General features: G+C 40.0%; 1 protein-coding gene across 4 annotated transcripts in view; it reads left to right on the top strand.

Annotated features, from left to right (window-relative positions):
* WDR7 (WD repeat domain 7) overlaps nt 1-12,355 on the top strand; it is a 115,785-nt gene that overhangs the window by 35,306 nt on the left and 68,124 nt on the right. For all 4 annotated transcript variants that reach the window (XM_004948991.5, XM_040655973.2, XM_040655974.2 and 1 more), the window contains 2 exons: nt 562-685; nt 9,341-9,454. In XM_004948991.5, the coding sequence (XP_004949048.1) occupies nt 562-685; nt 9,341-9,454 (238 nt within the window). The remainder of the gene's footprint in view (nt 1-561; nt 686-9,340; nt 9,455-12,355) is intronic.

Genomic DNA, 12,355 nt, shown 5'->3' with positions numbered 1-12,355 from the left:
AAACTGTTCCTTTGGGATTTTTGTTTTGCTGCAGTGTTCCAACACCCACCTATGATATTTAGAAAAAATATTTATTCACTACATATCTTGGAATTTTGGACAAATTTTGTTAGAAAGAAGGCTGATCACAAGTTGTTTCCAGGAAATTCAAATTTTGGTGCTATTTCAGTGCATCAGCGCTGCTTTTCTATGCCTGGCAATAGCCATTTCACTTGATGGAATGTGAACCACCTTATTTCTTTCAGTGGGAAACCTCAGTTACTGTTCACTTCCGGGGATGTGAAGTAGTATTTCTCACAGTGCCTACGACTCTGTTATGTCCTGTGTTGAGAGTCATCAGAGTTTGGGATTGTCCTATTTGTGGCCATGTTGCTTCTGTACCTAAGTTGGAAAGGAGCAGGGAAAAATGCGGGTTTTCTAGAAGCTATGCTCAATTTTCTATACAAGTTTGTTTTTTTTTCTTTTAAGTGATGCTTTTTGTTGTTCTAGCTAAGTTATATGGATAGCATATTGATAAATATTGAATGTTTGAGTTTATGTGATGTTTTGGTTGGTTTATAGGTAAGAGAAGCTGCCCAGGCCCTGCTGCTCGCAGAACTGAGGAGGATTGAACAGGCAGGCCGGAAGGAGACCATTGATGCTTGGGCTCCATATTTGCCACAGTACATTGACAGTGTCATATCGCGTAAGTAACTGTGTGATTAATTGGAAAATAACTATGTTGATAGATAAAGGGGAAAAAAGGAATTCCATACACAAATTTATTAGCAGTTCTGCCAGCTTAGGGAAAGAGGCATTTGAGTTATGCATGAAAATGTCTGGAAATTTTTAAATTTCATAGTCATGAAATTGTTTGGGATCCCTAATATTGATTAGGTAAATAGAGCATTTCAGTGCATGTCACTGGGCATGCAGTGTCTTTTGCAATGACTTTCCCTAGTGTTGAGGGGCAGGGCCGTAATTTGGAGATTTCAGGGAAGAAACCTACTTTGAAGAAGGCTGATATAATTACCAAAGAGTCTATGATATGATCATAGAAATGGTTAGGAAGGGATTCTTTGGCATCCCTGAAGTATAGAAGGATTCTGAAAGGAGCTGATGCAGCTGCATGTGGGAGATGTCCTTTCCTGTGTTGAACCTTTGATGCAACTCTTGCCTCATTGGGTGTTCAGAACCAATGGTTACCCAGGGCTGCAGGGAGATACTGGGTGAAGATGGCTCTACAGTTATCAAGGATTCGTTAGACAGTAATTTATGATGATGGTTAATTGGGTGAACATGAGATTACAGTATTTCCATTTGAAATGCAGAACATTTTTCTACCTTATCACATTCATAAAAGTCTAAAACTATAAGTTAATGGACTTTAGGGCATTAGAAGGTTAAGCTCATTTTGCAGAATGGGTGTGAAAGATGCATCTTGCAATGTTCTTCCAAGATTTGTTATACTATACCAGAAGTATATCAAGAATGAGAACTGTTCCTTTTTAATCTCTCTTACAATTTACAAAATGCATGTAGCAGTAAGTCGTTTCCTACAGCCTTCTGCAGTCTCTTTTTGGTAATTTCACACCATTGTTCACACCATCCTCCTGACTTGGCTTTGCTTGTTGAAGTGCCAGATTAGATGTGCTGTTACCAGTTCCTTGGAATCATGTACTCTTCTAATTTTCTCTGTATGTTTCCTTCCACTTTGCTGATGTCATTTGTATTAACACAATCACCTTATTATTTGCTAGGTCTCCTTTCTTTTGCATATTTACTAGAATATAATTTTAAATACTGCTGCAAATGCAATTCTCTATTTCAGTTGATTGATATGCTTATAAGAGGAAGCACTGGTTTTTGTAACAGTAAGTTTTCTAGCATCTTCATGACCTAATTTCTTTTTTATTGGGTAAAGGCATTAACTGTAGAAATCAAATGAATTACTGAAGTACAATTTAAAAAACAAACAAAAACCCATGAAACTGAAACAAATAGTATTTTGATTTCATGATGGATTTGACTGAATTAATTTTAAATATCACCTGATCCCTTTTGACAAAATACTGACAGTCAGAATGTTCCACTTGTAGGTGGAATAATAGAAGGAACTTCTTTTAAGTACATTTCCTGCAGCCTATGAGAATCACATATATTTCTGAATGATTGACCTTATTTGGAACACTTGGCTCACGGGCAGAGGAGGATTATAACAGGATTTGATATTACTGAGGGCACAGGTCTTCTGTGTACTTTTATCCATGAAAACATACATGTTTACCAAAACATCGGGCTTCTGACCATGATTGTGTATATGCATGTTGCAGTAATACAGTGATATGTTATATAATATTTCTTCTTCTCATAAATTAAATCACTACGGACCACTGTTTAATCTGTTACATTTTTCTCCAAAAATGTCTCCAGTTATTTTCATATTATTCATTCTTATTAAAGCAGAGATTGTGCAGACTCTAAGAAAATATTATTACAAAGTCTGTCAGCATCATGCAGTACAACATTCAGTTATCTGTTTGTAGTCTTTCCTTTCTAGGATGATGTACAAACACATCTGCCATATGCAAGAAAGCAGTAAAAAACCATATTTTTTTATGAATGAGAATGTTTCCTTAGAAGTAAAGTAGTAGACATTCATTTTCCTTAATTGTGATTCTTCCACTGGAGAATGTAGCTTCTATTCTGGGAAGAATCTCTATCAAATACAATTGATTTTAGAGAAATGTGTAATAGTCTTATTAAATCTAAATTGAATGCATAAATTTCAGAGGATGCAATATGTTCAGGTGGTGCTGAGGATTTGTTGGTGAGGCAGAGCTGTTGTTAATTGCAGCCTTCAGGCATGCAGCCTTTGCCTTACAAGGGGTGTTGCTGCACAGCCAGATGTGCAGCCAGGCCATCAGTGAGGAGTGGGAGTGTGCTGTGCGTATGTGCTAAAGAGCCTCCATTTAAACTGTTGAGGATTGGTGCTGATCTGAATGTTCAGATTTATTTTTTAATTGCTCTTCTGATGAGACTGATTGTGCTCAGTTTGTGGAATGCAGTTGCAGTTGCCCTTCAGTCTCAAAGTAGCTGCTATAGCAGCTGTTGATCGCTGATTTCTCTGCAGTGGAACGGAGTGACTGTGTTATGTGCAAGGTTATGGGCACAGTCTTGCTGGTGAGGTGTATGTAAGGCACTTTGTATGGCCTCTGCTTCCAAAACAGGAATTACTGCTTAACGTGCTGGAAAACAGCTTCAAACTCACACTAATCCCAACATTTTCTACTTGTGGGACTTCTCATTACGTAAACTCTGTCATGTGGAAGACTGAAAAGAGCATGCAGTTGTGTTCCAAACATGCATAGCTGGAAGCAGAATGTTTAGTTCTGCTCTTGTGCCTGTGCTCAGGCTGTAAGCATGGCATGTGTGCGTACAGCAATTGCCCAAGATGGGCTGGTTGGGAAAAAAAAAAAAGAAAAATGGCCCATTTTCTGTATGTATTCAATTCAGCACACACATCATGAATGCATACAGCAATACTTTGGCATTTTTATTAGTTGTTAGCAGATCAAAACATAACATTTGTTTTAACACTAGAATAGGGTGTACTTATCTATCAGAGCAAACAAGATTTACAACGGTGAAAAAAATAGGGAGAAATCAGCTGAGGAGTGTGGGTGAATGAATGACTTGAATGCAAATGCTCAGTGTTTTGAAAGCAGTGATACAGAAAACGTGTAGAACAGATAATGAGTAGCACATTGGAATTATGCATGTAGAACAGATAATGACTAACTCATTGGAATTATACCTGAGTTTGTGGTTCTGAATGGTAGAGCTGGAAGGCTGTTTCACAGTGGTGCTGGCTGTGTGAACATCCACAGAGGTGCTGGCACCCTGAGGAAGAGCAGGGATTGTGGTACCAGAATGGAGTAATGAAATTAATGAAGTACAAAGCTTGCTTTTGTAGGCGAAGTATGCAGATGTTGCCTTAGTTACAGTACAACACATGATAAAAGTTGATTCCTTGTTTTAAAACATCTGGGGAGGGATTGAGGGGGATAAAAATTACTTAGAATGGCCCAAATAGACGTGGTGAGTTTCTGAAAAATACAGCTTAGTGCTGGAAAGGCAAGTAGAAAGAATATGGTACAGTTCAAGAAATACTGCTCTGTTTCCTTCATCCTCCCTGCCTTCATATGTCCTCACTTAATAGAGAGGCATAGAATGTTATCGCCATGTTTCCCTCCAGCCCATCTTACTACATTGTAATAGTTCTTATACACCTGATGTGGAAAAAGTGCTTTTCTTTGCCAGGGCAGGTTCCTTTATAAGTGAAACAAATGTAACCACTAATAGAAGCTTGTTGCTGATATATTTAGTCATGTGGGTTTAATTGGCTATTGAATGTCCCAGGGGTGTGCTGGTAGCAAAGAGAGGTGAAATCTTCTCTCCATTTGTGTATGTGCACAGATCCAAGAGCAACTGGGAGCAGGACTGTACTTGCTGAGATCTAGTGAATGTGCGTGCCTCTCCACTCCATGTGCATGGAAAGCAGCAATGCAAATTTGCACTGGATTGTCTTTTAATAATCTTTTGCCTGATGCAAGAGAGAGCATTGTGAACAACGGAGATACAAATTTTTGAACTTGTGTTTGAATCATGTTGCCACTTAATGCAGGAACTGTATGCTTAGGCAGGTTTTATTCCCGTACCTGGTTTTGCATTTTGAGGAACTCAGTGGCATTGTCCCCAGAGCACACTGAATAGGGCAACTTAGGAACTATTTCCACAGAGCAGAAACAGAGTCATTGCTTGGTGGTGTGCTCATTTGCTGATCACTTTGTGTAGTGATTGTGAAGGAGTGCAATTGTAGATAGCCCTTAGCAGGGAGATCAGCCAATTTGTGACATGTGTATTATCTCCTCCTTGTTTCTGAGTAGCCAGCTGAGAGAATTATGGCTTGAAAGGATACGCAGCAGGGTCAGGTGGATTCCTTCTTAAAACTTAATTCCTGTTTCATATCAATTTCTCATTTCATGTCAAACTTTTTGATGAATCTGAATCTGTTATTTTTATGGTCTTTTATATTCAGCTGTTAAGCTGTAGATTATGAATCCGAAGTGGGTGAAATGAATGTAACATCATGATTTGAAAGCGGTGCAGTTGGTTTAGCCACTGATATTTTTCAGGCTTGTACCTGAAGGAAAGCTTTGGAAGCTTCGTGTTCTGTCTGCTAAGGTTGTCACGTAGCCTTTACCTGCTCCTTGTTTTCACAACATGTGATTGTTTCTGCACAGTCTGTACTGCATTCTCCAGGAGAAAGCAGTTCAAAAAGGGAAAAATGTTACCTCTGTTATGTGCTTATTTTGAAGAGCAAAGACTTCTTCAGTGTAAGATAGATTCTGCAAAGGATTCTTTTTCTTTTCTAACAAATTTCTTTGCTGAATGTTGTGTTCCTATTTCTTCATTTCTCTGTTGCTCAGTGTAATGTGTTCTGAAAATGCTGAGGCAGGTGTTTCATAGGCCCCATGCAGTGGAGCCCCCCTGAATGTTCCAGCATGAGGTCTGCCCACCCAGCAGTGCAGAGACTGATGTGTTTTAAAATATGTGGTGTTACTGCAGATACAAAAATGGTTCCTATGTCTTTAATGGAAAGCAAAAGGTTATCTGGCCGTGCCCTTTGTGTGCATGCTGCAGGCAGGCAGGCAGTGTGCACTGGGAGCTGCCAGATCGATCGGGTGCTGCGCACTGAATTAATTCCAGGCAGGAATCTGCTGCCAGTGAATGCTGCCTAAAAATTAGGTCTGGATGCTGCTGGTGCTTCCCATATTGCTAAAACCCGATGTCTGCATCAAATTATTATTTCTTGTAAAATGGAAATCTTAAATAATGTGGCAGCATGAAATTCAGGAGAGAGCAATTTAAGAACGTGTTTCTAAATTTCTTTGCTTTGATCATAACCCATTCTGATAACAGAAATAAACATAAGTTTATAATAAATACGATGTTGTCATTTTTATTAATATATTTGTGGTAGATATGTATCTCTGCTAGGAAGTTTTACTGAAAACAAGATTAATTGAGTAAAACATAATTTAACTTCAGTTGACTTAAATGGGAGTTTTCACTGAGTAAGGATACTGTGATTAGACCTCAAAGACTGCTGTATATCCATGTGGTTGCCCACTCTGCTCCTGCAAGTTCTTACTTCGCCAAGCACAAAGGAGTAAATGAAATAGATCTGCACGGCACTATTTTGATGTTGTAATTGAGTAATCAGTTTATGATGCTGCAGTAAATAAATAATTGTGATCACAGAGTCATAGAATCATTTGAGTTGGAAGGGACCTTTCATGGCCATCAGGTCCCACTCCCTGCAGCGCACAGGGACACCCACAGCTCCATCAGTGCTCAGAGCCCATCCAGCCCGACCTTGGCTGTCTGCAGGGATGGGGCACCACCACCTCTCTGGGCAGCCTGTGCCAGGGCCTCACCGCCCTTATTATAAATAACTTCTTCCTTGTACCCAATTTAAATCTCCCTGTCTTTAGTTTGAAACTATTTCCACTTGTCTTGTCACAGCAGACCCTGCTAAAGAATCTGTCTCCTTATTTCTTAAAAAAGCCCCCCTTTTGATTTTGAATGGCTGCTCTCAGGTCTCCCTGGAGCCTTCTCTTCTCCGTGATGCACAGCCCCAGCTCTCAGCCTCAACCTCTCAGGAGAGGTGTTCCATCTCTGGGATTGTGTTTGTGGCCCTCCTCTGTATGTGCTCTGTCAGGTCCACATCTCTCCTGCACTGAGCACTCCCCATCTGGACGCAGCACACCAGTTGAGGTCTCACAGCTCAGAATAGGGGGGCAGATCCCCCCCTCACCCTGCTGGCCAGCCTGCTTTGGATGCAGTTGGCTTTCTGGGCTGTGAGGGGAGGCTGCTGGCTCGTGTCCAGCTGCCACCCATCAGTGCCCTAGGTCTTATTTGGCAGGGCTGTGCTCCATCCTTACATCCAGCTTGTACTGATAGTGGGGGTTGCCTCAACCCGGGTGCATTCCTTGCATTTGGCTTTGTAGAACCTCATGAAGTTCCTGTGGGTGCACTGCTCAGCCTGTCTGGGTCTCTCTGGAAGGCATTCTGTCCCTCGGGTGTGCCAAGTGCACCACAGAGCTTGGTGTCATCCACAAACTGCTGAGGGTATGATCCATCCCACTGTTAATTTTCCAATGTTTTTTAATGTACCAGCTGGCTTATATTTCATACGTGCACTTTTTTTTTCTGACCTTTTCATTTCCAAATCATGTTTTTGAGACATTTTGGTGAATTATGTAGAAGTTACTTGCATACAGGATCACATGTCCCTTCTTGCTGGAATTTTATTTAGAGGAGGTGATAACTTATAAATAATGCCTGACTTATTTGTGTGATTGTTATCACCCCCCTCCTCTGCCCCCCTCCCCCCCCTTTTTTTTGAGAATCATTCAGATTAAATGATTTGTGCTTAGATTTTAATTTTAATTCTATAAAATTGTAAGGGACTTTTAATATTTCATATGCTGTGCTTAGAACCAACTCATGGAAGAACATTTCTATCCTTTCACTCTATTATCACTGGTCTTGCTAAGCTCTTTAGGTGTAGTGCATCTAATATGAAAGCTGAGCAGCTTTTCATCAACCTGAGGATAAAATGCAGTGGAAGAGGTGGTGTGAGAACTAAGGGACGTGGTGTAGTGGGCATGGTGGGGATGGGCTGACAGTTGGCCTTGATGATCTTTGAGGTCTTTTCCAACCTTAATGATTCTATGATTCTAAACAAATCCAAGGTGCTGTGCTTTGGCCCATCCAAAAAACATTTTTACAGTGCAGTGCTGGAACCGCAGGATCCTTATGGAAGCTGGAAAGGGCCACACTGGGAGAAAGCCATGAGCTGAAACAGCTGCATCATGGCATCAAACTCCTCCAGTCTTGTTTTACATTTATTGATACTGCTTTATGGGTACTGACATAATGAGAAATTTATGAAAAATTGCTAGTTTCTTTATTAAGAAATGATGTCAGATGAAACATTGGAAATGAAATTGCTATTTAAGGGAGTGACTGTGTTATCAGAAGGCAGGAGTATGACTCTGCTGTGAATACTTAATGTTTAACAACAGAAACTTAAAAAATCTAGAATATCATTCATGAGAACGTTAACATTTCTTAACTGGTTCAAAGAAGACTCAGGATTAAATGGCTTTCAGATGTGGATTCTCAACCTTTGTACATGATCAAACCCATGAGAATGCTTCTCTCCATGTAGTTTATTATGAACCGTTGTCTTTTCATTTACAAACCATATTTTTACATTTGGAGAAGATGAGTCATTTATCACATCAAAATATTTCGAACTGAAGAAACGTGTGTTTGTTATTTTATTTTTCATAAGGAAGCTGTACAAGTGGCAGAGGAGCAGCAGGGGATTAGGCAGCACTTGGTCACCCTGTGCTAGGTGACAGCCTGGGGTAGCACACGGAAAGGCATTCCAGATTTGTTATTTCTTTTTGAAGCTTGCTTGGTGCTGACAAAGGGCTGTAGTCCTTTTTTAATGGCATCTTAATGCCTCTATAGATGGCAAACCTAATACCACGATCAGGAAAGCAGCAATCTCTTCATATAATAAGATTTTTGATAGCTGACATAAAGGATGCATCAGGAGGAAAGAAATCTTATCTGGGCTCTCTTCAGTCTGCTCCTTCAGCTTTCCTAAAGCTCTTTGGGAGCACTGTTTGTGAGGCTGTACTTTTTCACTCTTAGCAAAACGCTGCTTTTGATAGTGCCTTGATGGAATTGCAGTAAGGTCTGGGCAGGGTCTCATAAAGGTTAAAGCTGGACACGGTGTACACCACTGAAAGATAACCTCCTGTGGCGTTACATGGCATGATTTAGTGTCCATAATACAATTTGCAAGAGCAATTAACTCATACATCACAACCAAATTATGTAGAATGGCTAAGATGAAGGAAAGTGGCATGGTAAGAGCCCTTTTTTTTGGTGGGAGAGATGCAGGATTAATAAGAGATGTGAGAGAAGTTCTGCTGGAACTCAAGTTTTATGGCTAAATGCGATGTTGTGTCCCTGTGTTTCTGATGGTTTTAATCATACTAGAAGATTAAAAGGAAGTATATGAGATATCTACATTGTAGAGAATGTTTATAAAGGAAAGGTTTGTATTACAGAAAGTCAGAAAATAGTTTATCTTTGTTTTATCTGCATTTCATAGTGCTACATGGCAACAGAAGATAATTCTATTTTTCCCTAATGTAGGGCTGTTATCTAAGAAAACCACTGACTTATGGGTATATGGCTGTTATTTTTTCAGCTGGAGTAACCACTGAAGCCATTCAAACTGCTACTGCAAGCCCAGATTCCTTGGGAACAGAGGCAAAAGTTCAGGAGGAAGAACATGATCTAGTGGATGACGACATCTCAGCAGGTGAGCCTGAAAAAACATACTTCTTATTTTTTTTACTTACTGAGTACAGTGCGAAAGAGATGGAACGCTTTCTTTCTGACTTTCCATACTTCTCGTGTGAAAATGAAATACATGCTTACCTCTAACTACTATCATATTACTGTGTTGCTTCTGAAACAAATATTTTTCATTGTGTTTTGAGCTCCCTCGTCTGCCTGCAGCTGACATATTTAGCTCTTAGGGAATTGTTCGTTTCTTTGTAGTTACTTCTTAAATGATTTACCGTGGTGAGAAGCCTGATGCGGGGGTGCTGCCATCATAATCCGCTTCTCTGAGTTGTGTTTTTATCAGTGAGAAAACACTGTTAGTTTGTCGTACATGGAGTTCAAGTATGTTTTGGTTCTAAACGACTAATATAGCTTTTTACCGTTGCTGTATGTTTCTGTAGACTGGTGAATGGTTGAGAATTCTGGCCCCTCAAGGCATGTTCTGAAATGGCAGACCATACAAAAACAAACATTTAATTACAACAGTTATCTTTTGATCCTTTTGTTCATGCTTGTCTGTACAGCATCATTGGGAAAATACTTGCATGCTCAGTATCAGTATCCTCAGAATTTGAATGACTGCGGTATGTATTTTAGCATCGCATAACCACAGATTATGGAGCACAAGAGCTGTGTTGTTTTGTCTGCTCAGACTATGTTGTCTGAGCTTTTTATAGATTTTTGTGAAAGTCGGAAAGAAAACTGTTTATTCCTATTGACCAGAGGACTGTTAGTATGCCAGATCGAGTTTTGGGTCAAGTCTCTGGTTGAAGGTGACTGAGATGAGATTTCTGCTGCTTGAAGAGTAGGCTGTTTGGAGCTCAGAGTGTTAACATAGGCTGTTTGGAAAAGACTTGAAAGAGCTATGGGGGAGGAATAGTGCTGGAGATGCCTGTGGGGTCTGGGGGAATATGTGGGAATTGTCAAAAACAACAATGGATAGAGGTTGAAAAAAAGGAAATAAAAGATGGGAATTAGTGAAAGGGCTTAGAGTACCCTGAAATGATTTTCACAATGTATCCATTACATTGTGTTTCCTTGAGAACCATAGTATCTACTTGCCCCTGCATCTGTTGGAGTCCTACTGGTTCCTCTTCTGGAAGCCTCAGTAACAGCAGTATTACCGACAGGCATGAGTTGTATTGTTCCCCTTTGATGCCCTATATATTTTTCAGGGGAAAGATGGGAAATGGGCCACTTTATTGCAGTCAGTTCTGAATGATGTGCGTTTTCCTCCTCCCTGCTACTCATGATCAAAGCAATTGAGCTTTAAAAGCTATGTTCTGAGTAAACGTGAAATTTCAGTCTACAATTGAATGCAATCAGTTTAGTGTTTGTAGAATGCAAAAAAAAAAAATTTAATTCAAACATTTTGAAGCTTACCTTGTCATCCTTAAACATGATGCAGCTTCTTTCTATAGTGGTCCTTTTAGAGCTAATACTTATTGATTGACTGCACAAAGTAATACCAGTGTGCAGTGGTCAACAGGATTTTTTTCCAATTCAAATTGGTATTCACCAAATGCTTTCATTCTTCCAAATAATTTTTTAAAAGGATCACATCCACGTTGGTCCTTTTAGAGATTAAAGCAGTTTAGCTTAGCTTGCTGAAAAGCACTGAAGCCTATTTCTGGGAAGCAGCACCGCAGTGCCTGTCAGGCATTTAACAACGCACAAGCTGGAGTTCTATGGGAAACCAGGTCTATCATCAGATGCACTGAAAAGACATGCAAAAACATGCTTCTAAAGCAGTAATAGTAGCTACTGCTATCTTTAATGCCTACAACGCTCTTCTGGATAACTAAACCTAGAGCAAATATCTTGCTTAAGTAATTCACATTTGAACAGTAGGGGTTTGTTTTTGGTTTTGTTTTTTTCCTTGCTACTTGAGAATAGAATCTTCTGACTTCATTGACTGAACTTCTTCAAAATATATTTTCTATCTTTTATTCCTTTGTAACCTGTAACTTTAGTTACTAACTTAATTTTAGGCTCTAAGATATCATCTAGCTTTTATTTTAGAAGTATAAATCTGTTTTTCCAGTAAGTAAAGGAAGAGCAAAATAAGGAAGAATAAACATGGTGCTGTTACATGTTTGGAAATGCGACTGTCTGCATTTAAGGTGTGCTTGGAACATACACAGCAGCATCTACAGGGATAATAAAACAAACGCACAGCTGAGCACATAACAGAGATAAAGGGTCAGGTGTCACCAGTGCTGTGAAAAAGGCAGTGTTGTAGTGCCTCAGTACCTCTGCTGACAGGTTTATTTACTAGCATGGAAAATGGTGTAACAGTACAAATAGACTCTTTAGGTATTCACTGAGTTTCCCGCGTTCAAATGAAGGCCTTCAAGGAAGTAACTTTTAGGCTGCAGCTTAAGTGTGCACACTTAAGCTTAGCACACTTAGCACACACTTGAGTGTGTGCTTCTGAGCTGTGCAGTGTTGCCTTAGTACTGGAGATAAATAATGTATTGGGACACAGTAAGACATGTATTCTGAATATTGTATGGATTGCTCTTATACCTAATCAGCAGTACTTCCCCAGGCCCCTGGATGTGGGGCTGGGCACAGCACTGGGGCCCTGCTGGGGCAGCAGGAAAGTTGAGGCCCCTGCCCACCCCAGCCAGGCTGTGACTTCTGGAATGAGTGGGGGTTTTGGCATTGCAAAATGGGGAATTTTTCCACAGCAGTTTCTTTTTGTAGCAATGACTTTGCTCGCATTAGCACTGACAGTGATGCTTGCAAAGCACAAACCCTTTCCTGGTACTAATTAAATATTAATTTGTTAAACATTTTTCCTCTCTTTCATGAAGTCTAGGTATCATGTACCATCACCACAGCTGCAAAGGTTATAGAAGTACTGACTGCC

Source organism: Gallus gallus, chromosome Z (assembly GCF_016699485.2).
Source record: "Gallus gallus isolate bGalGal1 chromosome Z, bGalGal1.mat.broiler.GRCg7b, whole genome shotgun sequence".
NCBI lineage: Eukaryota > Metazoa > Chordata > Aves > Galliformes > Phasianidae > Gallus > Gallus gallus.
Note: the sequence above shows the minus strand (reverse complement) of the source record. Positions and strands in the feature narration are given on the sequence as shown.